Source organism: Nyctereutes procyonoides, unplaced genomic scaffold, assembly GCF_905146905.1.
Source record: "Nyctereutes procyonoides isolate TBG_1078 unplaced genomic scaffold, NYPRO_anot_genome, whole genome shotgun sequence".
In the NCBI taxonomy this organism is placed as follows: Eukaryota; Metazoa; Chordata; class Mammalia; order Carnivora; family Canidae; genus Nyctereutes; species Nyctereutes procyonoides.
The window spans coordinates 33,271,755-33,299,405 of record NW_026575042.1 but is presented as its reverse complement, the minus strand read 5'-3'; the positions used below and the strand labels follow the sequence as shown (position 1 = coordinate 33,299,405).

At 32.8% G+C, this 27,651-nt stretch overlaps 1 protein-coding gene and 1 pseudogene across 1 annotated transcript in view; both read left to right on the top strand.

The window, feature by feature from the left end:
• STAG1 (stromal antigen 1) overlaps window positions 1-27,651 on the top strand; it is a 397,763-nt gene that overhangs the window by 300,839 nt on the left and 69,273 nt on the right. Inside the window, exons 15-21 of the mRNA XM_055321295.1 lie at window positions 2,162-2,279; window positions 13,161-13,264; window positions 20,734-20,826; window positions 20,931-21,020; window positions 21,163-21,366; window positions 22,547-22,617; window positions 23,968-24,055. Of these exons, the coding sequence (XP_055177270.1) occupies window positions 2,162-2,279; window positions 13,161-13,264; window positions 20,734-20,826; window positions 20,931-21,020; window positions 21,163-21,366; window positions 22,547-22,617; window positions 23,968-24,055 (768 nt within the window). The remainder of the gene's footprint in view (window positions 1-2,161; window positions 2,280-13,160; window positions 13,265-20,733; window positions 20,827-20,930; window positions 21,021-21,162; window positions 21,367-22,546; window positions 22,618-23,967; window positions 24,056-27,651) is intronic.
• On the top strand, window positions 19,301-19,840 carry LOC129507088 (60S ribosomal protein L9-like; annotated as a pseudogene).

Below are 27,651 nucleotides of genomic sequence, written 5' to 3'. Positions count from 1 at the left end.
AGGACATTCAGTTAAAATGTTTACACCATGTACCCTTTATAGAAAATATTACTTGATGTTTCCTAGCAAAATAAAAAATACCATAAAAGGAAAACAAGGAATATGAGTAACATTGGCAAACAAATAAATCTGAAAAAACTTAAAACTAAACCTACATAATATGGCTGTGAAACTTACTGCAAATGCCTAAAAATTATTCTTAAAATGTAGGAGTGTAATGTAAAATTAAATGAAGAGAAATAAATAAATGTGTTAGGGATCACAAATGTTTACAGAAAGCTGAGGAGACAGTATCATGTAAGATAAACCAGAATTGAGAACCAAAAATATTAAGAGAAACAGAGAAGAGATATTTTATATGTATAGGTCTAATCCACCAAAAATATAATTGTGAACCTTTTTCTACCTGTTTTATAGGTATACTTAATATGTACACATAGGCATAAAAGCTAGTTTATTTAACATTTGACATAGGGGTTAATTGTGGTGAAATAGACATGACAGAATCGGTTATTTTAACTGTTTTGAGGTATACAGTTCATTGGCTTAAATACAATCACATAACTATGCAAATTTCAATGCCATCCATCTCAAGAACTTTAAAAACCTTCCTGAACTGAGAACTGAAACTCTATACCCATTAAATAATAACTCCATTCCAACATAGGTTTTAATAGCTACAACTTTGAAACTATTTGGTTTTCTGTTTTCTGCTGTTAATTTGCATTTTTGAAACCAGGTCGTACATCACTTGTAGCTATCATTGTTGGAATGATGTTACTGATGACCTGAGAACAGTAGTTTCGTAGGATATATAAATCTGGAAAGTTTGAATGTATCTTACTATAAACCTTTGCTTGTGTTCTCTCTAAGCAGAGATGCTAATAACCTTATCTACTCTGGAGAAAACCACTGGAAAACTCTGTGTGTGCATATGCTTGTATGTGTGGTTTTCCTGAGACATTTGAGGAGCTAGAATGTAAGATTTAAAATGCAATGAAGCATAGAATTAGGAGTGCAGATGAAGCAGAACTTTAAATATCATCAAAATGCACATAGAAGAATTAATGATAGAATCAGGAATGAAGAAGAAAACCAACTCACTTATCAAATATGCCAGTAGATAAATAAACAACCAGTAGATCTAGAAAGGAGACTTTTATTTGGGGCCACTATTCATGATGCAAAAAGTTTTCTCTCACAAGTATAAGCACATGTAACTGAAATAAGAGTTGTATGAAATAGTACTTAACTTTCTATGTGCTATATACTTTTTTTTTAAACGTTGGTCTCAACGCATTAAGTTATTTTAACAACCAATGAATAGATTGAAACGTATAGTTTGAAAAACACTAATCTAGAAACTGGTTTATCTAGATGTTATAAGCCTCAAAGGTAGAAGAACTTTTATATAAAGGTGGAGAACTTAGTTGAAGCAGAAACTGAAACAGTACCAACATCTCTATTTACTTTCTCCGAAAAGTTTTTTGTATAATATTCTTCATGATGTAATAACTAATAAGTGTTAGAGAGTTTGGTATGAAGTGTTTGATAAGGAACATGAGAGTATTTGTTACTGTGGGAACATGGGCCAAAGAAATTGGCAAGAGTAATGAGCAGCAAAAAGTTAGTATGGGGTAGGATAGGGAATGCAGTGAGTTAAATGGAAATGAGAATACAAAAAAGAAGAAATAGAGTAACTTAACATTTTGACCTTGACCAAGATGACAGAGATGTAAAGTAAGTAATACTGGTACCAAATTTTCAAAGGAATTCTGGGAGAAAGGAATTGATTTCCTTTAAAAAAAATTAAAAAAGCTAATTATAGAAACAAACCAAGAATAATGAAAAGTGACCTTGATCTAATTTGTAATTTCAGGAATTTTGTTAACTAGTTATATTCTCATTTTCCACATCTATAAATGATGTCACTGGACTAGGAGATCCTTAAAATTGCTACTGAAAAAAAAAATTATCAAGTTTATGTATTACATCCCCATTATTTACAATGGCATACAAATATATTTATTCTTTTCTAAGTGGCTCTTGTAAATGTTGTGACCAAGCCATTTCATTTATAAGGAAAATGGTTTATTAAATTGACATATTAGTAATTTCTTCATTAAATATTCTTTAATCATAATTGATTTGTTATTTTTAGTTACACGAACATGCAGCCTACTTGGTGGACAGTTTGTGGGAGAGCTCTCAAGAACTATTGAAAGATTGGGAATGTATGACAGAGTTGCTTTTAGAAGAACCTGTTCAAGGAGAGGAAGGTATAGTATTTTGACAAGTTGCTTTTTACATATTGATTGGGGTTCCCATAAACACACCATTCTGTATAGGTCACTCCTTAACATTAAATACATGTAAACATGCTGTGTGTCTTTTTGCGAAGAGAACAGTTTGTTTCCTGAAATAAGTAAGGATATCTTTAGAGTCTATTACATCTTTTTAGATGAGGAATGCTACCAGCTGCACAAATTCTTAAAAATCTTTGTGTTATGTAATGACAAAAAAAGTTTTCTTTATGCTGATTTGAGACACAAAATACTGATGTACTTAACGTAAAAAATAATATGCACCCAGAATGTTATTATATTTATGTGTGAACTTGGGAAAGCCTTTGACACTCAAGGACTTAATAGATCATAACCAATCCCCTTTTGTTATATTTTCTTAATTATTAAAACCAGAAAACTAAAAAATTTATTTACTGAGCTTCAAGAAATTGGGAGAAATAATTGTTATATGATAATTTCTGAAGTATGTATCTTATTACATGTTACATAATAACATGAGCCACAAAATGGATATGTATATTTAATAAAATAGTTATATTCTAATTCTAAAAGTTTATGTGAAAATTAGTTTTTTTTTTTGAAAATTAGTTTCTTAAAACTAGAAATGCTTTTTCCTAAATGGTTTGTTTTTCAAACTAACACATAGTAGTACTTTGAAGAACTTGTATTTCACTTAATCCATACAACAAACCTATAATATAGATGATACTTTGATGTAAGCAACACTTGTGAACTAAACCTGGACTTAAGAATCAAAAGAAATACGTTCAGACTTTTAACTCTCTATTCTTTGTGACTACTATTCTCATTTTTCTGATCTTTTAGCTTCCTTTTCTTTATAATATAAAGGTTATTTTCCTTATATATCTTGTATAGTTTTTGTGAGGATTAAGTAAAATACTGTTGATTCCTTCTTCTGTTTACCTATTTTTCTGTGTGATTCAACCCTCTGGGATATAAGAACAAAAATGAGTCATCAAGTGCAGTGGACCAAACAGGTCACTATAGGAGAGGGATCATCCCCCAATGTTCTTTCCAAGCAGTGATGCTAATTGGTATTATCTACCCTGGCTTTGACAAATTCAATGACAGAAACAACAGGTATGCGTCATATACAAATATACTCCAGTAAAGTGGCCCAAATTGCCTCCTTTAAACTCAAAATATTTGCCTAATAACCTCATTCTTAATCTGTAACACAAATTCTTCCCTAAAATTTCCCAGACTTTCTTTTAAGGTTGAGATTATTAGAGTATATTTGACCCCACTTTATTTACTTTACTTGCATGTGTTTTTTCCCTCTGGATATCCTTGATAAGAAAATGGCTCTATTACTAAATTGATGGGGCCTCCTGCTCACTAGGTCAAACTCGCAACATTACTCCAAATCTCTTTTACTTTTGTGATCACAGAAACACAACAAACATGAACACACATTCTACATTTTCTCCTTATTTTACTTACACATATTCACTGCTAGGTTCACTGACTTTATGCATTCTATTTCTAATGAATCTTAATATTTTCTCTAATAAAATCAATTCTCCTTCTGATCACAACAGCCCAGTCAACACTTGAGCAAAGTGTCTGGCATAGTGTTTAGTAGTACATTCCATTCATTTTTTTACCGTTGACTGTCACCATAGAATCAGCATATTATCAGAGCAAGTTAGAGCTTGTTGTCATGATTCCATGCCATTTTTTATTTTTTGTCACCCCATGCTGTATAAAGGATATGTCCAAGGAGAAGAATGGAGGCAAGGGATATAAATTAAGGGTAGAAGAGCCAAAGTGCTATGCTTTGGTATTGTTAACTTTTTACTCATTTAAATAAGATGTACCAGACAGTAAATAGTAATACTATTTAGTATTACTAATTTAGTATTACTTAGTCAATAGTAATTACTAAGTCTGTCTTGTCAAGGTGTTTTGCATGGGTTTTACCTTATTGATATAACTATGTACTATTAGGTATTTTGTTATGATTCAAATTTAGTTGGCATTGGGTTTAATTTCAGTGAAGAAGTTAATTTGGTTTGGTGTAATTTGGTTTGGTTGGTTTGATCTTAGCTAGAAAAGTGAGTTCTAAAATGGGAAAAAGTTCTTAAGTGAACCATAGTTTTAGGATATGATTGAACCTGGGGAAGCAAGACTGGGGAAATTAAGAATAACAAGTACAGAACTGTATCTGTATCGTGACTCAGCTTTTTTCACACATTTGTTCATATGCATGTTGTGCCACGTGTTAGCTCTGGCATGGGAAGGCATCTAAAACAATTTTCTGTGCTGTTATTTTGCTGTATTTTATCATAACAAAATGCTGCCAGTAACTGACTTATTTTTGAGACTTGATTAGAAATTAAGTTATATTTTATTTAGGTGGAAAATGATAGGTATTCCAGTGGATAAAGTTCAGTTAGCAGTTGGAAACAGGTCTAAAACTGGGGGAAACACCTTGTCAAAGACTTAACCAATAGCAACGTAAAAACTGCCTCAGTGTTTTAAAGGGACAGGGTTTTGCTGGTGGTGGTGGTAGTGGTGATTGTGTGTGTGTGTGTGTGTGCGTGTGTGTGTGTGTGCTATAGCAAAATCAAATTACTGAGTAAATTTTTAGTATAGTATTAGGGCCTTGGTAATAGGTAACCAGGCAACAAGACCATAAGTAAGCCATTTAATTTATCTGAGTCTCTGCTTCTGCATCTATGAAAAAGAAAATCCCTAAAATTTAATGTAGGTAATTTTCTGTGGTCATTTCTGTGATCCAGTACTATATAAAGTAAATACAGATAAGTGTAATTCTTCAAAGCAAGGAATCGTTAATTTATTTATGATTTAAAAATATGTATTGATCACCTTCTGTATGCTGACTGTTCACACTAAACACTAAGGGTACAGTCTTAAATAAGGTCAGCTCACTGTTTCTCGTTGGGAGGCAGATCAAAACCAAGTAAACAGAATAATTTCAAGAGTTAATAAGTGGGATGGATGATAATGATAATAAAGGAGAGGGTCTGTCTTTAGATTGAATCCTTAAAGGAAGATTCTCTGAGGAAGCCACATATGAGCACCAAGAATCTGAAGAATGAGGAAGCTAGCCACAGAAAGTGTCTAAAGAGCTATCTAGGTAGATAGCGACTGCAAAGGATATGAAGCATGAATGATACTGTTATGTTCCAGGAGCTGCAATAGCTGGAATACAGTGAACCAGTGGCACAGATGAAATAGAGGCAGAACCCAGATAATGTAGAACATTTTAATTTGTAAGTAGATTTATTTAGTTCGTTCTAAGTTATAGGAAGACATGGAAGGACTTTTTTTTCCAAAAAACTAAAGGTATTTAATTTAAAGTTTGCTCTTATGCTAATGCCAGGTCCAGTCTAATGTGTTGTTTTGTTTTGATTTTCCTTTTTTAAAAAAATTTTATTTAGATGCAACTAATTAACATACAGTGTATCATATTGATAGAGGTCAGTGATTCATCAGTCTTCTGTAATACCCAGTGCTCGTTACATCATGTGCCCTACTTAATATCCATCACCCAGTCACCCTGTACCCCCACCCTTTCCCTCCAGAAAACTTCAGTTTGTTCCTATGATTAAGAGTCTTTTACGGTTTGTCTCCCTCTCTGATTTCCTCTTGTTTTATTTTTTTCCTCTTTTCCCCTATGATTATCTGTTTTGTTTCTTAAATTCCACATGGGAGCGACATCATATGATAAATGTCTTTCTCTGATTGACTTATTTCACTTAACATAATATTCTCTAGTTCCATCCACATTATTGCAAATGGCAAGGTGTTTTTTTTTTTTTTTTTTTTTTATGGCTGAGTAGTAGTCCATTATATATGTCACATCTTCTTTATCCATTCGTCTGTCAGTGGGTATCTGGGCTTTTTCCATAGTTTGACTATTGTGGTCATTGCTGCTATAAACATTGCGGTACAGGTGCCCCTTCAGATCACTACATTTGTATATTTGGAGTAAATACCCAGTAGTGCAATTGCTGGGTTGTAAGGTAGCTCTATCTTCAACTTTTTGAAGAACTTCCATACTGTTTTCCACAATGGCTGTACCATCTTGCATTCCAACCAAAAGTATAAGAGGATTCCCCTTTCTCCACATCCTTGTCAACATATTTTGTTTCCTGACTTGTTAACTTACAGCCATTCTGGCTGGTAAGAGGTGGTATCTCATTGTGGTTTTGATTTGTATTTCCCTGATGCCGTTTGATATTGAGCGTTTTTTCATGTGTCTGTTGTGCATTTATATGTCTGCCTTGGAGAAATGTCTGTTCATGTCTTCTGCCCATTCTTGATTGGATTATTTGTTCTTTTGGTGTTGAGTTTGATAAGTTCTTTATAGATTTTGGATACTAGCCCTTTGTCTGATGTGTCATTTACAAATCTCTTCTCCCATTCTGTAGATTGCCTTTTGGTTTTGTTATCTGTTTGCTTTGCCATGCAAAAGTTTTTTATCTTAATGAAGTCCCAATAGTTCATTTTTGCTTATGTTTCCCTTGCCTTTGGAGACCTGTCTAGCAAGAACTTGCTGCTTCCAAGGTCACAGAGGTTGCTGCCTATGTTCTTTAAACGTACTGTTGGATCCTGTTGGCCGGTATCTTGGTGAGAATTTTTGCATCCACGTTCATCAGGGATATTGGTCTGTAATTCTTTCTTTTTGGTGGGATCTTTATCTGGTTTGGGGAGCAAGCTAATGCTGACCTCCTATAACAAGTTTGGAAGGTTTTTTTCCATTTCTGTTTTTTGAGACAGCTTTAGAAAAATAGATATTCTTCTTCAGATGTTTGGTAGTATTCCCCTGGAAGCCATCTGGCCCTGGATTCTTGTTTGTTGGGGGATTTTTGATTGCTGCATCAATTTCCTTGATGAGTATGGGTCTGTTCAGGTTTTCTGTTCCTTCCTGTTTTAGTTTTGGTAGTTTATGTGTTTCTAGGAATTTATCCATTTCTTACAGATTGCCTAATTTGTTGGCATGTAGTTGCTCATAATATATTCTTATAATTGTTTGTATTCTGTGTTGGTTTGATCTCTCCTCTTTCATTAATGATTTTATTTATTTCAGTCCTTCCTGTTTTCTTTTTGACAGGTCTGGCCAGTGGCATATCAATCTTAATTCTTTCAGAGAACCAACTTCTTAATTTTGTTGATCCATTCTACTGTTCTTCTGGTCTCTATATGTCATTGATTTCTACTCTAATCTTTATTAATTCTCTTCTCCTGCTGGGTTTAGGCTTCATTTGCTGTTCTTTCTCCAGCTCCTTTAGGTTTAAAGTTAGGTTGTATATTTAAGATCTTTCTTGTTTCTTGAGAAAGGCTTGTATTACTATATACTTTCTTCTTAGGACCACTTTTGCTGCATCCTAAAGGTTTTGAACAATTCTCTTGTCGTTTTCATTTGTTTATATGAATTTTTAAAATTATTTAATTTTCTCATTGGTCCATTCATTCTTTAGTAGGATGCTCTTTAACCTCTACGTATTTGAGTTCTTTCCAAATTTCCCCTTGTGATTCAATTCCTGTTTCAAAGTATTACAGTTTGGGCGCACTTGGGTGGCTCAGTTGTTGAGCATCTGCCTTTGGCTTGAGGCGTGATCCCGGGGTATTGGGATCAAGTCCCACATCAGGCTTATCACAGGGAGCCTGCTTCTCCCTCTGCCTATATTTTTGTGTCTCTTATGAATAAATAAATAAAATCTTTTTTAAAAAAAGTATCGTGGTCTGAAAATATGCAGGGAATGATCCAAGTCTTTGGGTACCAGTTGGGACCTGATTTGTGGCCCAGTATATGATCTATTCTGGAGAGTGTTCCACATGCACTCAAGAAGAATGTGTTTTCTGTTGCTCTAGGATGGAATGCTCTGAATATATCTGTAATGTCTATCTGGTCCAGTGTGTCATTCAAAGCCCATGTTTCCATGTTGATTTTCTGCTTATGATCTGTTCAATTGCTGTGAGTGGCATGTTAAAGTCCCCTATTATTTTATTATTAACAATATGTTTATTTTTGTTATTAATTGGTTTAGCACATGGCTGCTGCTCCCATGTTATTGGCATAAATATTTATAGTTGTTAGATCTTCTTGTTGGATAGACCCTTTTAATTATGATAGTGTCCTTCCTCATCTCTTACTACAGTCGTTGGCTTAATACCAAATTTGTCTGATATAAGGATTGCAACTCCAGCTTTCTTTTGATCTCCATTAGCATGATAAATGGTTTTTCACCCCCTCACTTTCAATCTGGAGGTCTCTTTGGGTCTAGACTGAATTCTTTGGCAGGTAGTGTATCAATGGGTCTTGCTTCTTTATCCAATCTGATACCCCATGTCTTTTGATTGGGCATTTAGCCCATTTACATTCAGAGTAACTTGAAAGATATGAATTTAGTGCCATTGCATTACCTGTAAAGTCACTGTTTCTGGAGATTGTCTCTGTTCTTTTCTGGTCTATATTACTTTTGGGCTCTCTTCACTTAAAGCATCCCTTTTAATATTTCTTGTAGGGCTGGTTTTGTGATCACAAATTCTTTTAAATTCTGTTTGTCCTGGAAGATTTTTATCTCTCCTTCTATTTTGAATGAGATCTTAGCTGGATAAAGTATTCTTGGCTGCATATTTTTCTCATTTAGCACCCTGAATATATCATGCCAGTCCTTTCTGGTCTGCCAGGTCTCTGTGGATAGATCTTCTGCCATTCTAATATTTCTACCCTTGTAGGTTACAGACCTCTTATCCTGAGCTTCTTTCAGAGTTTTCTCTTTGTGAAATTTGCAAGTTTCACTGTTACATGTCTAGGTGCTTACCTATTTTATGGATTTTGAGAAAAGTTCTCTGTGCCTCCTGGATTTGGATGCCTGTTTCCTTTCCCAAATTAGAGAAATTCTCTGCTATAATTTTCTCCAATATACCTTCAGCCCACCCCCCTTCTTCTGGGATCCCAGTTATCCTAATATTGTTTACTTTATGGTATCATTTATCTCCCAAATTCTCCCATGGTGATCCCATAGCTTATAGTCTCTTCTTTTCCTCAGCTTCTTTATTCTCCATTACTTTGTCTTCTAGATCACTAATTCTCTTTTCTGCCTCATTTATCTTAGCAGTTAGAGCCTCCATTTTTTATTGCAACTCATTAATAGCCTTTTTGATTTTGAATTGTTAGATTTTAATTCTTTTATCTCTCCCTAAGGGATTCTCTAGAGTCTTCTATGCTTTTTTCAAGTCTGCTAATATCTTTATAACTGTTCTATTTGAACACGTGGAAGGATTTTAAACAAGGGAGTGATATGATCCCTTTTGTATTTTAAGAAAAATGCTATTCATAAACATGCTTGGAATAGGCAGAAGGCCAGTTAGATAACTGTGGCAATGGTCTCTATGGGAAATGACAATAAAAATATGGAAGAGGAAGATGGATTATGAAAAGAACCTAGGCCAAGTTTTAAAGATTATGGATAGGGGACAAAAGCAGGAAGAGAAAAACAGAGCTTTAGCAAGCTATATAAAAAGATAAGAGATGGTATGCCTGGGTGGCTGAGTGGTTGGCACCTGCCTTCGGCTCAGGTCGTGATCCTGGGTTCTGGATTCAGTCCCACATTGGGCTCCCTGTGAGGAGCTTGCTTCTCCCTCTGCCTATGTCTCTGCCTCTCTCTCTCTCGGTCTTTGTCTCTCATGAATAAATAAATAAATCTTTTTTAAAAAATAAAGATAAGGGAGAATTATACCCTTTAGAAGCTCAGTAAAGAGAATATTCAAGAGATCTATGGCTAATAATATCACATATTGCAGAGGAGAAGAAGGGCTATGCAAAGATTATTAGTTTTCGTGATGACTCAGGTTGTTGGTGACTTTTAAGCATTTCTTTTCAGTGGTAGGCAAGGAGAGAAGCCACAGTTCAAGATGATGTGAGTAAAAAATCAACAGTGAGAAAATGGAGATGATGTGCAGTGGTTTCTGAAGGTTTAGAAGGAGCCTTATCTGCAGCCAAATGTGAAAAATTATGAAATTTTAGAATTATAAAAATAGAAACCTAGTTGTTTCATTGAGTAAGAAGCTTTTTTCCTATTATTAGGCTTTTAACCAGGGAGTATAATGTGGAAAAGCTGAAACTGTTTCATGTGGCTCCCTAAGAAAGGTTGAAGTTCATTTGTTTCTCTTAAAACAGTTAAAATGTTAAAACCAAAAAATGATTGAATTAGGATGAACAAAAATATTCTTATACAAGGTGATTTTAGAATTAAAAGGACAGTATTATTATGCCTTTGCCTTTTCATTGTTGTTGCCCATTTTTGTAAATAACATAAACTTCTAAAGCTTAATCTCTTTAATTTATACCTAAATCTGTTCTATAATTCCCATATCTATTGGCCTTTAATGTTAAATAAGTATACAAAGAAAGGGGGGGGGGAGAGAGAGAGACAGAGATAGAATTAAGCAGTTTAAATTAGTGCCAAAAATCTATCTCTAAAAATATATAGGAATGAATTCAATAAGAAAAGTACAAGATAGTGTGAAGAAAACCGTAATGTTTTTTTTAAATGACATTGGATAAATCTCAAAAATAAAGAGCTATGTTATGTTGCTGGCTGAAAATGTTATTAAAATGTCGGTTCTTCCCATGTAATGTCTGACTTTTTAAAAATACCAGTTCAAGAGGTGCCTGGGTGGCTCAGTGGGTTAAGGATCTGACTCTTGATTTTTCTTTGATCATGATCTCAGGGTTTTGAGATCAGCCCCACATCAGGCTCTGCACTGGGCATGGAACCTACTTAAGATTCTCTCTTTTCCTCTCCTCTGCCTCTCCCACTTCCCTATTGCATTCTCTTTCTGAATGAATGAATGAATGAATGAATGAAATATCAGTTCAAATCCAATGGGTTTGAGAGTTCTGGGAGGTGACACGAGAGGAGGAACTCAGCAAAATGATTTCAAAGTTTATATAGAATTTTTTTCCTTCTGTTTAAAAGGTAGTATAGCTTAGTGCTTAAGAGCACAGACTCTGAATCAGACTACCTGGGTTCATGTCTTGACTCTACCACTAGCTAAGTACTTCAGAAGTTATTCAGCCTCTCTGTAGCTCATTTTCCCTGCCTATAAAATGTGAAAATATTAGCCCTTATCTCTTAGAATTGCTTTGAGGATAAAACAAGTTAATACATACAAATCATAACAGTACCTTACACATAAAAGAATGCGTAATTGTTTGCTACTAGCAATATAGAAATTAGAAAATATTTAGAAAAAAGACTAATATATAACTTAATTCAACTAATTTGAACATTTAGTTGAACAAGATTAAAGCAGCTATCATCAAAAGTGTGGCATTATAATAGGAATAGATATATAGATTAGTGAAACTAAATAAAGAATCCAGAAATAGTCTAATTATATATGAGAACCTAAAACACTTCTAAAGTGTTTATATGTGACATTTAAATTCAGCAGGGAAAGCCTGTTTACTTAACAGTGGTGGAGGCTTAATTGACTGTTTAGGTGTAGGAATAAATAGGCCCATAACTTCGTGCTATCAGCAGAAATAAATTCCAGACAGAGTAAAGATATAAAAGCTAGAGAAAGAGAAAAACATTAGAAAATATATTTCTGTAATCTCTCAGAAAAGGACATCTTTGAAATCAATACAAGAAATCCAGAAGTCTTTTTGTATCTATATGAAATGATGGATATTAGTTAACTTTGTGATAATCATATCACAATATATATGTCAAATCGTTATACTGTACAACTTAAATTTATAAAGTGTTATATGTCAATTATGTCTCATTTAAACTGGAAAGGAAAAAAGCCAGAAGATATAAAACAACTCAGTACAGATTTGACTTTGTAAAAATTAACAATTTCTATTAAAAAGAATTTCTGTCTGACAAAGGATACCATGAAGAGTCTGACATCAAAAGGAAAAACCGGGAGAGTTCTCTCTCATCCAGAGACAAAGTTACTACTTCTTATGTACAAAAAAGATGAATAACAGTAGAAAATGGCAAAGAATAAATAGAAAAATCTCAGAAAAAAATTCTAAGTCAATAAACAAGAAAATACATTTCACTAATTAGTAGGAAGGAAGAAGTAAAATAAGAGTGAAATACCATTTTTCAGTCACTGAATTGGCAAAAATAGAAAGGATTATGACATCTAGTGCTAGCCAGGGATATGAGGAACCAAATATCACCATTGCAGCTGGAGTTTTGGATTACAGTAAATAACTTTATATTTATCAATATCAAAATTTTAACCTTTGACCCATTACCCTCCTTGGAATTTATTTACAAAAATAAAAGTATCAGTTACATAAATATATAGTATTAATGATATTTATTACTGCTTTGTTTATAGTAACAACATATGGAAACAATTTGAGTAAATAGAAGGACGAAATTGTGGAACACTCATGTAATAACTTGTAATTATTTAAGAAAACTATTCATATGTAGATATAGTGACTTGAAAGATAATCAAAATTTATTACTTTTCAAAAATATATATAGCGCTTTTTTTATTTAAAAAAGACATCCTATGCTGTGAGCCTTAAAATGATCTAGAAGGAAATCTTGGTACTGCCTAATTCATAAATATGATCTTAGAGAAGACTTAGGTATTAGAAGAAACCAGAGGGTATCTTCTTTTTCCTTTTTATATCTCTTTCTTGTTTGACTTATAAGTACATACTACTTCATAAAAAAGCAAAATAAATACAAAAGATAGAGCTTACCCTCAGTCCTTAATCAGTAATAGAATATGTTTGCACTTTTTTATAATTGTGTTCTCTTTAATACATGGTTATTGTAAAACTATCTACTCATACTAATGCATTTTGTTTCACTTTAGCAATGTCTGACCGTCAAGAGAGTGCTCTTATAGAGCTAATGGTTTGTACAATTCGTCAAGCTGCCGAGGCACATCCTCCGGTGGGAAGGGGTACTGGCAAGAGAGTAAGTTGTATTAGTGAGAAGTCTACAAAAAGACTTTTAATGTATTTAACTATCTTAAATATTTCAAAATTTTAGTGGTATATGTATCCATAAAACATGGTATTTTTGTAAATGATATATGCTGCAGTGCTTTGTCTTTATATCCTATCTACTACTTAGGTTTCAGAAATAAATTCTTTTCTTCCATGTTCCCAAAGCACCTCTCTCTACCTGCTTTTGTTCTAGTATTATAATAATTTTCACGTTCATATCTTTTAAAAATGCAGAAAGTTCTGGAAGCAAACACTTATTTTTACTCCTGCATTTAGCAACTGTTTTTTTTTTTCTTTTTTTTGGATAGTTAATTTTTCTTTGTGTGTTAATTCCCTTATTTGTAATACAGGGCTAATACAGGTTTTAGTGCTATTAAAGATAAATTGAGATAATCACTATACAGAGATCAACTCTGGTAGTATGCAGAGGTGGGTAATTCCTCTCTGCACGAAAAAAAGAAAGCAAGCAAGCATGAAACTTCAGAATTTGTCCAAAAAACGTATCAAAGGGCTCTGGAAATTTACCAAAGATAAAAAAACACATCGAGAAGCATTTATTTTTGAAAAACTACCAAAGCTTCAGGTAAAAGCAACACGAGTCTACTGCCTTTGTGTCTAGGGTTATAATCCACACACACAGCACCCCCACAGACTCGATATAATTTTACAAGAGTGGTACATCTGCAGAAACCAGAAGCTTTGCACTCATAGGGGGCAGATTCATGGTACAAATGACAAAAGTCCAGAGCTTTGTGAACCAGAAATGGCAAACATGATAGAAACAAGGAAAAACCCACAGCTGTGATATTCAAAGGTTGTGGTCCCAGATGGGAAGAACAGTAGACCAACCAAGAATCTAAGTAAGAAATCCTGGAAATGAGAAAGCCATAAAAAGAATTAGATGAGCTCTCCATACATCACTGGCTACTGAGAAACCTGAGATAACCCAATGGAAAATAAAATTCAAAAGCAAACTTAAGAACTGACTAGATTTTGTTTTTTCTTTGTCATTTTTATGTTTTTATTTTTTATTTTAATTCTAGTATAGTTAACATTATGATACATGTATACACACACACATCACTATTTTATGTTACATTGTTACATTTATATATACATTCATATATATAATAGAGTGATTCAACAATTCTGTACATTACCAGTGCTCATCATAAGTGTACTCTTTAATCCCCATCACCCAAACCCCCCACTCACCTCCCCTCTGGTAACATCAGTTTGTTCTCTATAGTTAAGAGTCTATTTCTTGGTTTGTGTGTCTTTTTTTTTTTTTAACCCCCTTTGCTCCTCTCTTTCTTAAATTCCACATATGATTAAGATCATATGCTATTTGTCTTTCTTTGACTTATTTCACTTAGCATTATACTCTCCAGCTTCATCCACATCATTACAACTGCCAAGATTTCATTGTTTTCTATGGCTAAAAATATACCATTATATCTATATATATAATAGGAACATTTTATATATATATATATATATATATATATATATATATATACACACACACACACACACACACACCACATCTTCATTATCCATTCATTTATTGATGGACACCAGGCTGCTTCCATAATTTGACTATTTTAATAATGTTGCAATGAGCATAAAGGTGTATGTATCCCTTTAAGTTAGTGTTTTTGTATTTTTTGTATTTTACCTAGTAGTGTAAGTACTGGATTGTGGCATAGTTCTAGTTTTAACTTTTTGAGAAAACACTATACTATTTTCCACAGTGTCTGCACCAGTTTGCATTCCACCAGTGGCACGAGGGTTTCTTTTTCTCCACATTCCCACTGACACTTCTTGTTTCTTGAAGAACTGGCTGAACTTTGAATATGCTTTTTAACTCTGGTCTCAGAGGGGAGAACCCTTATAGATTTGAAATTTAAAGATTACTTTTTTAAATATAAAACTAGAAAAATAAGTTAAAAATTCATAATTACTACAATATACTACCTAAAAATGTTGACTCTTCCAGAAAAAACACAGCCATGCAAAGAAACAATGAAATATGACCATACATAGGGGGAGGGAGGAGGAAGCAGAGAGTAGAAATGGCTTCTCAGTAGGCCTAATTGTTGGATTTAGCAAAAATTTCAGGGCCCTTTTTATAAATATGTTGAAAGAATCAAAGGAAAATATGTTCAAAGATTTACAGGACAATATGATAACAGAAATAAGGAAAAAATGGAAATTCTGGAGTTGAAAAGTACAATGACAAATTAAAAATTCATTAGATGGACTTAATAGCAAATTTGAGATGACAGGAAAGAAACATTTAACATGGAGATAGATTAATAAAAATTATTTGGGCAGCCTGGGTACTCAGCGGTTTAGTGCTGCCTTCAGCCCAGGGTGTGATCCTGGAGACCTGAGATCGAGTCTCACATTGGGCTCCCTGCATGGAGCCTGCTTCTCCCTCTGCCTCTCTCTCTCTCTCTCTCTCTCTTTGTCTCATGAATAAATAAATAAAATCTTTTTTAAAATTAATTATTAAATAAAATATAAATTATTCATTCTGAAGAACAAAGAGGAAAGAAGATTGAAGAAAAGAACAGAGCCCAAGAAACTTGTGAAACAACATTAAGTTAATTAAATTTGTGCAGTGAGAGTTCCAGAGAGAAAGGAATTGAGAGAAAGAAAAGGAAAGAAAAACATTCAAAGAAATATTTGCCAAAACTTTCCAAATCTGATAAGAAACATTAATCCACAAACCAAGAAGTTTAACACAATTCAAGTAGGATAAACACAAAAGATTCATCTCTAGACAGGATAGTCACTGTCTAATGCCAAAAACAAAAAATCTTGAAAGCAATGAAAAGAAAACAAGTCATGTAGAGGGCATTTGTAATCAGATTAACAATTAATTTTTTATCAGAGACAGTGGAGGCCAGAAAACTGATAAAATACCATAGTCACTGAAAGAAAACAGAATCGCCAACCAAGAATTCTAAATCCAGCAAAACTATCTTTCAAATATGAAGGTGAATTAAAAACATTCCCAGATAAACAGAGATTCACAGACATGTTGCTTAGAAGACCAGCCTTAAAAGAAATACTAAAAGAAGCCCTTCAAGCTGTAAAGAATAATTACCAGATGGTAATTCTAATCCATAGGAAGGAATGAAAAGTACCAGAAATGATAAATATGTAGGTGAATACAAATACATTTTTTCTTTTTTCTCTTTATTAAAAGGGACATAAGATCATTTAAAGCAATAATTATAGCACTCAGGTATTAAGATTATAAAATATGTAGATTATGTGACAACAATAAAATAAAGGGTAAAAGAAATAGAATTATATTGGAGCAAAATGGATATATTTTCTGTAATTAAATATCAGCCTGAAGTTGATTATTATAAATTAAAGAGTATATTAGAATCCCCAAAGAAGGTGGTAAAGAAGGAACAGGAAAAAAAAAAAACCCGTTAGATTAAAGATAGCAAAATGGCTGACATGAATTCAACCATATCAAAACTTAAATATGGATATAGAGAGGGGTCCCTGGGTGCCTCAGTTGGTTAAGCATCCAATTCTTGGTTTCAGCTTGTGTCATGTCCTCAAGGTCCTGGTATTAAGCTCCATGCTCAGCAGGGAATCTACTTCAGGATACTCTCTCCCCCTCTCCCTCTGCTCCTCCTCCAGCTTGCATGCATGCTCGCGCCCATGCACTCACTTGCTCACGCACGCGCTCTCTCTATATATAGATAGATAGATAAGTAGGTAGGTAGGTAGGCAGGTAGGTAGATAGATATACACACATGTGTGTATGTGTATATATGTGTACATATATGTGTATTATCTATGTGTGTGTATATATGTACAGAAATTGAAAAATAGAAATTGAGAAAACTATGGACTAGGTATGAAAAGATACTAAGACATTATTGTTTCATTTTGTTGGAGGTTCCAGGTTTTATTATTCTTAAGTCTTCATTGTTAAAAAATATACACTTACAGGTGAAGTGAAATGATATACCAAGAATTTGCCTTAAAATGTTACAGAAAAAAAGAACTGTAGGGACTTAAAGAGGCAATAATGACAAATTATTAGTTTTTAAATTTTCCAAAATAAAAGTTTTCAAAATATGTGTTGTCACAACTTTGAGTTGAGAGCCTGTCCAGGCTAAACATTTCTTATTCTTCTGACATATCTTAATAATTTATTGTGTGCTTTCTTGTTTTCTCACCAAGTTCACTTTCTACCTTTACTGTTTATATTAGTTGACTATTGCTATGGAAAAAATTACTTTAAAACTTAAAGATTTAAAACGGTAATCTTTCATTATTTTACAGTTTCTGTGGATCAGAAACTTGGGAGTGCCTTAGCTGTTTTTTTGGCTTAAGGTTCTCATAGGGTTGCATTTAAGATGTTAACCAGGGCTTTAGCCTCTGAAGATCTGGTTGTTAATAATACTTCCATAAAAAAAAAAAAATATTTCCATAATGGCTTACTTCTGTGACTGGCAAGTTAGTGTTGATTGTTAGTGGGAGACTTAGGTCCCCAACTTCTGGACCTCTCAGTAGGACTTTGAATATTTTTATGACATGGTTGCTTCCCCTTTCCCCCACCCTCAGAGTAAATAATCCAAGCAAGAATAAAACAGAATGAGTGATCCAAAGGAGAGTAAGGTAGACTCTGTTTCTTTTATGAGCTAGTTCTCAAAAGTCACATAACATCATTTCCATGGTCTCCTATTGTTTATACATGTCAACCTTAGACAGTATGCAAATAGACTATATAAGAGCATGAATACCAGGAGGCAGAGGTCCCTGGAAGTCACATTGAAGGCTAATTCTTATATTACCCTAGCACAGGAATCTCCAAGCTGTGGTGCCTTTTAATGGAATAGTATTTAAAGTTAAAATTTTGTCACTAAGAGTATTCTCAATTGATTGTCAATTGACTATTTCTGATGGACACTTTGAGTATTCAGAGCTAAGAAATATGTATATATTTCTCTGTATATCTGTATTTAAATTACATATATTATTATTTATGACTTAAATTTAGCATAACAAGGTATTTTACATCTTTGATTTTGTATTTTTTCCCATTTTTATTTTTTGGAAATACATAAAATATTTACATAGTTAAAAAGTCAAAACCATGTAAAAACATACATTCAGAGAAATCTTTCGTATTTTTATTTCTCCCTTTACACCCGATTCTTACGAATAAGCATTTTTATTTGTTTTCAGATATCCTTCCAGTGTTTCATTTTACAAGTACAGATAAATGCATGTACTCTGTCCTCTTTCCTCTCCCTCAAAAGGTAGCTTATTTTATATAGAGTTCTGTACCTTATATTTTTATTTAACAGTATATCCTAGATTAGATATCACTCTATGCCGATATTTGGAGATCTTCCTTTTCTTATGGCTGCATAGTATCCATTATCCATTAAGACTGTTTAGAGTCTTTTGGGTTGCCAATCTTTTACTACTAGAAATAATGTACTATTAAAAATAATTCACAGTGAGTAATATCATGTCATTTCGTACCTGTACCACTTGTATTGGTGAGGTAGATTACTTAAAAGTGGGATCATTAGGTCAGAGGAAAAATGTGTGTACAAACTTGTTAGATACTGGCAAATTCCTCCTTCATAGGTAGTATGCCATTTTTACCATCCCATCAGAGGTTTTGAGGATTAAGTGAGTTCATGCATATAGACTGCCTAACATATGATCACTTAATCAAAGACAGCTATCTCTCTAAAATCAGTATCTTTAGACCTTTCATACATTGCCAAATGAATTTCATGATATGGCAATACCCTGAATATATTCCTAGACATATATTCCACTTTATATGTAGTCCCTTCTGTTACTTTGTGCAAAACTAAATGCGATATTGTACATCATTCCAAAGTGATTATTTTGTGTTTTAAGAGGTTGAAAAACAATAAAGTTCCTGGAAGAGGAATCAGATAGGAGACCCTATTCTTTCACATATTCTCAAACATCTGTGAGAATGATGAAGACCATTCTTAGCAATCAGACTATTATGTCAACATCACACTGAAGGGATGCACTATTATCGTAAAGAGCCCCAGAGGAGACCTGAGAAGAGACTTGAATCACATCAATGTAGAACTAAGTCTCCTTGGAATGAAAAAGAAGAGGCTCCAACTTGAGAGAAATAGAAAAGAAATGGCTGTGTATAGCCACATGCAGAACATTATCAAGAGCATTGCACTGGGCTTCTGTTACAAGATGAGGTCTGTGTATGCTCACTTCCTCATCATCATTGTTATTCAGGACAGTGGTTCTCATATTGAAATCCAAAATTTCTTGGGTAAAAAATACATCCACAGGGTTCGGATGAAGCCAGGTGTTGCTTGTTCATTATCTCAGGCCCAGAAAGATGAGTTAATTCTTGAAGGAAATGACCATGAACTTGTATCAAACTCAGCTATTTTGATTCAGCAAACCACAATAGTAAAAAAGGATCTCAGAAAATTTGGGAAAGGTATCAGTTTCTGAAAAAGAAACAGCTCAGCAGGCTGATGAGTAAAATCTAAGTTGTCCTGCTACAGAAACAAGGTGCCAGGTTTTTCAGTTATTTGGGATATCTTAAAGGTGTAATAAAAGCTATATTGATTTTTAAAATTAGAGCTTATATTTATAAAGTGATAATTTATATTGGAATGCTTCTTTTCTATAAACTGTTCAACACTGTGGTGCTAAGTTTCTTCTTTGAGATAATAACAAAATGCAAAATACCTTGGGGAAATGATTATTTTGACTGAACTTGCATTTTAATATCTTATTTTTGGAACCACTTATGGTTTAACTAGTTTGAACATGGGACAAGGTGAGGAGCATTATCAGCTTCAATTTGTTCAGTGATATCAGTCTGTACCCCTATGTCTTGATTATTGCCTAACAGACTTATGAACTTAGAAGGACAACTAAATATAAATGAGTCCAGAGACATTGTTAGTTATGCTTTAAAAAATAAGTGAAAATTTATTAGCTGCTGACAATAAAAAACATTACTTTCTAAAGTATTTTTAGAAAAGTGTGTTTAACATAGGGGAGATTACTGTTAACATATTGAGGTTAAAACCCCAGAAAAAATTATTTCACTGTTCCAATATTTTTGTATTCATGACTGGTTTTATAGAAATATTTATTTTTGTTTTTATTTAAACAAGTAGTAATTTATCTAAACTGTGATGATTCTTAAATAAGTAGCTATTTAGTAAAGTAATTACTACAGTATTTCTAATGTAGTGATAGAAATAAGCATAAAACTAGAGATATTTATTTTCGTAATTAGTTTGTTAAGCTCCTGAAAATTCTCGAATACATTATTCACCAATGCTTCATCATTCTGTGTAACATTCTAGATTTATAAATTATTATGTGACATTATATTCTTTGCCCATTTCATTTTATTTCTAGGTGCTAACTGCCAAAGAAAGAAAAACTCAAATTGATGATAGAAACAAATTGACTGAGCATTTTATTATCACACTTCCTATGTTACTATCAAAGGTATAGTTTCATTTATGTTTCTCTGATAATATGCCACTAAGTTTGCTTACTACACTGAACTATTAAAGTAGTTACTTCTTTTTTCTTTCTTCTCTTCCTTCTAGTATTCTGCAGATGCAGAGAAGGTAGCAAACTTGCTACAAATCCCACAGTATTTTGATCTAGAAATTTATAGCACAGGTAGAATGGAAAAGGTAAGATACCATGAAATTAATTCTATTATAGTCAGTTTAATTAACTGGATTATTTCATTTTCATGTAATCTAGGCTTACTATTTGACAGATGCTTATTTTTATAAATCTTAATATCATAGTGTTTCTTTTTTTCCTCCTCAGCATCTGGATGCTTTATTAAAACAGATCAAGTTTGTTGTGGAGAAACATGTAGAATCAGATGTTCTAGAAGCCTGCAGTAAAACCTATAGCATCTTATGCAGTGAAGAATACACCATTCAAAACAGAGTTGACATAGCTCGAAGTCAGCTGATTGACGAGTTTGTAGATCGATTCAATCATTCTGTGGAAGATCTGCTGCAAGAGGTCTGTCTTAAAGTTAACACGTGTATGTGATAATTTTGGCTAATGATTCAAAGTTGAATGTGCGAATCATTTCCATTTTAAAGTAAAATCTAGTGGAATTCTCTACCTTGTTCAGATCTTAGCAGCATTATTACAACTGTTCATCCTGTAATGATTAATCATGATTATACTTTATTTTAAAAACCTGTTTTGGGGTGTCTGGGTGACTCAATCCGTTAAGCGTCAGACTCTTGATTTCAGCTGAGGTTATGATCTCAGGTTTGTGAGATCAAGACCTGCATCAGGCTCCACACTATGCATGGAGCCTGCTTAGGATTCTCTCTCTGTCTCTCTCTCTCTCACTTCCTCCCACCCCTTCCCCTCCTCATTAAAAAAAAAAAAAAAAAAAAGTTAAATTTTTTTCTCTTTTAAGAAAAATCTTTTTAAGGTCTGGCTTTTCTTAATTCATTTTTTTACTTTCTTTTCCTGGAACCTAATTTACATTTTAATATTACTAAACTATTATGATGTGCTAATGAATAGAACATAAAAATTAAGTGTGCTTGTAAGGGACAGTCCCTTATAAGTTGTATGCCCAGGATAACAACAAACATCTCCAACTGGTTATTTTTATAATAATTTTTATGATTCCTTCTCCCTCCAGTCACTGTGAAGCAATTTGGAATCTCCACTGTTGTCTATGCTCTGATGGCCAGGGTGATGGGATTTTCTTTTTAATCCACATAACCAGTTTTTTCCTACTTCTAACTTTTAATCTTAACCTTTATTTTTTTCAACGATTTTTGATTTTTCATTGTGATTTTAAGCTGCAAAAGTAACAAACTGTCAGTAAAATCTTTGAAGTATGTACCTTTTCACTCAGCAGCTTCAGTGAATTTATTCTAAAGTATTAATCAGAAAAAAAATAAAGTATTAATCAGAAAAGTGGGCAATGTTAATGTTTACAACATTGTTTAAAATGCAAAAATGGTTCTTCTCTCTGAGTGTTATGATTATAGGTGTTTTTTATTTTGTGTTTTTTTGCTTATTTGTACCTTCTTAATTACCAACGTGAATGTTGGTAATAATAAAAAATAATAAAAAAGAATTCTCTTAGGCAGTAAATATTAATAGACTTTCATGTGAATTTCAGGAGATTAAAGTTATGGTAATGAAATAATGTCTGTTTTTTTATTTATAGGGAGAAGAAGCTGATGATGATGACATTTACAATGTTCTTTCCACATTAAAGCGGTTAACCTCTTTTCATAAGTATGTCATTTTACTTAGGTTTGGTTAATAACATTATAATTGCCAACATAAAAGTAGACTGTTACGATATTTAACATCCTTATAGCAATGGGAAATTTTAGACAACAAGATGTGATTTTTTTTCATAAAGAAAAATTCAGATTTTCTTCAGATACATTATGAGGTTTTATTGATTACTTAAGGAGTAATATTTATTATAAGATTTATCATTTAGCGTTGCAAATGTACGAGTTTGTTAATCAGTATTAGTAACAAATTAGATGGGCTTATTTTATAGGCTTAGAGTTTTATAGGTATAATTTTCAGTTGATAACTTTTGGAAATCTTACTAAATAAGAAAAAAAGATTTTGAGAAATGCCATGAAAGTTATATTTTGATCTTTTTGTCCTAAATTGTTCTTGTTTGTCTGTTTATTATTGTGCTCTTATTGTGTAGACAGAATAGCTAGGCTTGAATGAGGAAAAAAGACTCAGATTAATGAAGTATCTTTTTAAAATTGTAATTAACATGTCCCTTGTTAATGAGATATGCTTCTCCATAAAGAAAGGAAAATAGAGATCTTTTTTGATAAAAGAATGTTTTAAGTGTAGCCATTAAATTAATGAATACTTCAGATTCAAGACCTTCCTTTATACACAAGTACTTTGTTTGGAATTCTGTGGAGAAATAAATTCTTCATTTTGAAAATATTTTGACGTTTCAAAATAAAAGTTAACAGCCATTGATCTACTATTTTAACTGTAGAACTCATGAGAAAATAAAATGTTAGCATTATTTCAGTTAAGAAGCCTATAGCTTTGCCATATTTCCTTTCTCCTAGTTTTACCTTTCTTGTGAATACAATCTCCTTTTCAAAAATAATGCCTGTATTTATTTTGAAATTGTAGATGGATTTGTTAAAATGTATTTTAATATACTAGGAAGAATGAAATGTAATACAGGCTTAGGTTGACTGTGTAGTAATAATCTTCATTTAAAGGTATGAATATTTTTGTTAATTGATTTCTTTTCATTAATTCATAGTATCTGCTTGTGTATTCTCTGTCTCCTCTCCCCCTCTCATTTTTCCTGTCCCTCCTTCACTTTTCCTCTTTTTCTTTCTTTCTTTCTTTCTTTCTTTCTTTCTTTCTTTCTTTCTTTTCTTTCTCTTTCTTTCTCTTCTTTCTTTCTTTCTTTCTTTCTTTCTTTCTTTCTTTCTAGTTTGGGTGAACTTAGAATATTTCTTTATCAATCTTTTTCAATTCTATAAGAAAACAAAGTTATTTTATATTTCCACCCACTGAAACTGAGCTCAAATTTAAATTTTCCTCTACTCTAGAATAAAGTTAATGCATTTTTGTTTATTTTAGTGCTCATGATCTCACAAAATGGGATCTATTTGGTAATTGCTACAGATTATTGAAGACTGGAATTGAACATGGAGCTATGCCAGAACAGGTAGGAGTTTATTGATACTCCTTCTTTGTCATTTTAGAAAGCTAAAGTTCTCTGAGATCACACAGGATTATCAAAAGCCTTTTGTAGAAAGTAGTTGATAATTCTTAAATGTAGCTGTTTCCTTTGAGAATTATTGCCATAGTGATTAATGTTACTGATAGGTATATCTTCAGGTTTGAGAAAAAAAAAAGTGGAAAATCTCTGCTATAATATATTTCAAACATTTAATACTAAAGTAAGCATTATTACTCTTTTGGGAAAAAATACCAGTAATTACTGCAGTAGTAATTTCAGAACTTGTTTAATTCAGTTTGATAAAAATTCCTGATTATGGCTGTATTCCAGGCACTGTTCTAGAGATTGGTAAGTGTAAGCCTTAGGTATGGCTTACTTTTTGTAGTAGAACCATAGTTAAGTAAACTTGGGACTTTTAGCAGATTTTATTTAATTTATGTATTCTATTTAAATTCAATTTGGGATGGAAAGAGCAGAAATTCACCAAATTTTTAGTCTAGAGGGGATTTAAAATAGTCCATTTAATTCTATATAAGAAATAATAACAGATGTCCTTGATTATGTTAGGTGTTTCTATTGTAGTTTGTGGAAAGTAGCTAAATATTTAACTTTTATTGTTTTACTTCATTTATTGCTGACTCCTCAGCTTTCATCCTCTCTTCATCTCAAATTTTTCAGTAGCCTAAATACTACTCACTAATATTCCCAACCTGTTCTTCAATGTTGAAAGGGCATGATAAAGATATTCCTTGTTTTGGTTACCTCATTTTCCTCAAGAAAATAATGAGAATAGCATATCTCTATTTCATCTGGAAATTATAACTATGTCAAAATTTCTGTTTTAACTTACTACGCTATCATTTATTGTCATAGAACTTGTAACAGTCTTACATTGTTGTCTTCTTTGGTTATCTTGGTTTTCTGCTACTTATTTTTACTGTATATGTATTATTTCCCCCCATTTTATTTTAGTTTTTGTGAGTAAAAGAACAGATACATGTGGTATTTGCTTAAACTCATTCTTAGGCACATATTCTTTTTTCTTTAATTCCACTATAATTAACATGCAATGTTATTACATTAGTTTCAGGTTTACAATATAGTGATTCATCAATTCTATACTTTACTCAGTGCTCATCATGATAAGTATATTCTTAATCTCCTTCACCTATTTCACCCATTTCCCCACTCACCACCAGTTTGTTCTCTATAGTTAGTCTATATTTTGGTTTGTCTCTTTTCTTTGTTTATTTGGGGTTTTTTCTTAAATTCCACATCATACATTATTTGTCTTTTTCTGACTATTTCTCCTAGCATGCTATTCTCTAGCTCCATCCATGTTGTTGCAAATGGCAAGATTTCATTTTTGTTATGGTGAAGTAATATTCCTTTGTGTATATATATGCATACATAAACGTCACCTCTTCTTTATCCATTCATCTTATCAGAGGACACAGGTGGCGTCCATAATTTTCCTATAGTAAATAATGCTGCGATAAACATAGGGGTGCAAATATCTTTTTGAATTAATATCTTTGTATTCTTTGGGTAAAAAAAGAATTATGGGATCATTTGTAATTTTTTGAGGAACCTCCATACTGTTTTCCACAGTGGCTATACCACTTTGTATTCCCACCAGCAGTGCATAGCAGTTTCTTTTCTCCCCCCACATCCTCACCAACACTTATTATTTCTTGTATTTTCAAATTTAGCTATTCTGACAAGTGTGAGATGATATCTTACTATAGTTTTGATTTGCATTTCCTGATGATGAGCGATAATGATTACTTTTTATGTGTCTTTTGTCCATGTGTATGTTTTCTTTGAAGAAATATCTGTTCCTGTATTCTGCCCAGTTTTTAATTGTATTATTTGTTTTTAAGGTGTTGAGTTGCACTAGTTCTTTACATATTTTGGATACTCACGCTTTGTCAGAGATGTCATCTACAATTACCTTCTCCCATTCAGTGGGTTGCCTTTTAAGTTTTGTTGATTATTTCCTTTGCTGTACAGAAGCTTTTTATTTTGATGTGGTCTCAGTTGTTTATTTTTGCTTTTGTTTCCTTTGCTATAGAATATCTGTCTAGAAAGATGTTGCTATGGCCCATGTCAGAAAAATTACTGCCTTTGCTCTTTTCTAGGAATTTTATGGTTTCTAGTCTCACATTTAGATCTGTAATCCATTTAAGTTTATTTTTCTGTATGGTGTAAGAAAATGGTCCAGTTTCATTCTTTTGCATGTTGCTATCCAGCTTTCCCAGCACCATTAGTTGAAGAGACTGCCTTTTTTCCCATTGCATATTCTTACCTTCTTTATTGAAGATTAATTGACCATATAATTTCGGGTTTATTTTTAGGCTTCTGTTTTATTACATTGATTGTGTGTGTGTGTGTGTATATATATATATATATATATATATATATATACTATACACACATATATATATATGTTTTTGTGCCAGTATCCTCTTGTTTTGATTACTGCAGTTGTGTGGTATATAGTGAAATCTGGTATTGTGATAACCTCCAGTTGTGTTCTTTTTTTCAAGACTGCTTTGGCTATTCGAGGTCTTTTGTGGTTTCACACAGATTTTAAGATTGTTCCAGTTCTGTGAAAAATGTTGATGTTTTGATAGGGATTGCATTAAATCTGTAGCTTGCTTTGGGTACTATGGACATTTTAACAGTATTTGTTCTTCCAATCCATGATCATATCTTATTATTTGTGTCCTTAGATACATTCTTAAAACTGTAGTCGTGTATATGAAGTTTTAGTGCATCACTACTAGATTATACCCTTGTTTACTTTACGAATTAGAAACTATTAAAAAAATAAATAAATAAATAAATAAAAATAGAAACTATTTAGCAGCTTTTAGAATCATGTCATTAGATACACAATACTGAAAATCCAAAAAGCATACAGGATTCGACCAGTTCTTCATAGGACCATGGACGCTTACTCTTTAGATTGCCAGCCTGTACTTTAAATTAAAATTCAAAGAAAATACTCTTTTAGGGCAAGCATATCAAATAACTACCAGAATATTTACCTTTAGTTATGTTTCACATTCTGAAGGTAGTTTAAAATTTATTTTCTGGCTGTCTGATTTTTATTGTCCATATGCTTGACTATTTGTTTTCCATGGTAGCTAACCATTTATCTACAAGTTTCTTTGTCCCACTCTTCAGAGTTAACTGAATTCTTTTTTTTCTTTCCTCTTTTCTGATCTGTCTTTTCTCATGCCAGTACTGTTTTAACTATTAGAACTTCAGAATATGACTGATGTTTAAAAGAATTTACCTATTCTAATATTTTTTTTAAGATTTTATTTATTCATGAAAGACAGAGAGAGAGAAAGGCAGAGACACAGGCAGAGGGAGAAGCAGGCTCCATGCAGGGAGCCTGACATGGGACTCGATCCCGGGTCTCCAGGATCATGCCCTGGGCTGAAGGCAGCGCTAAACCGCTGAGCCACCTGGGCTGCCCCTTCTAATAATTTTTTAAAGTCAAATTATAGAAAAGCTATTGTAGAAAATGAACTCTTACCCTTTCATCTGCTTCATACACTGTCATAATA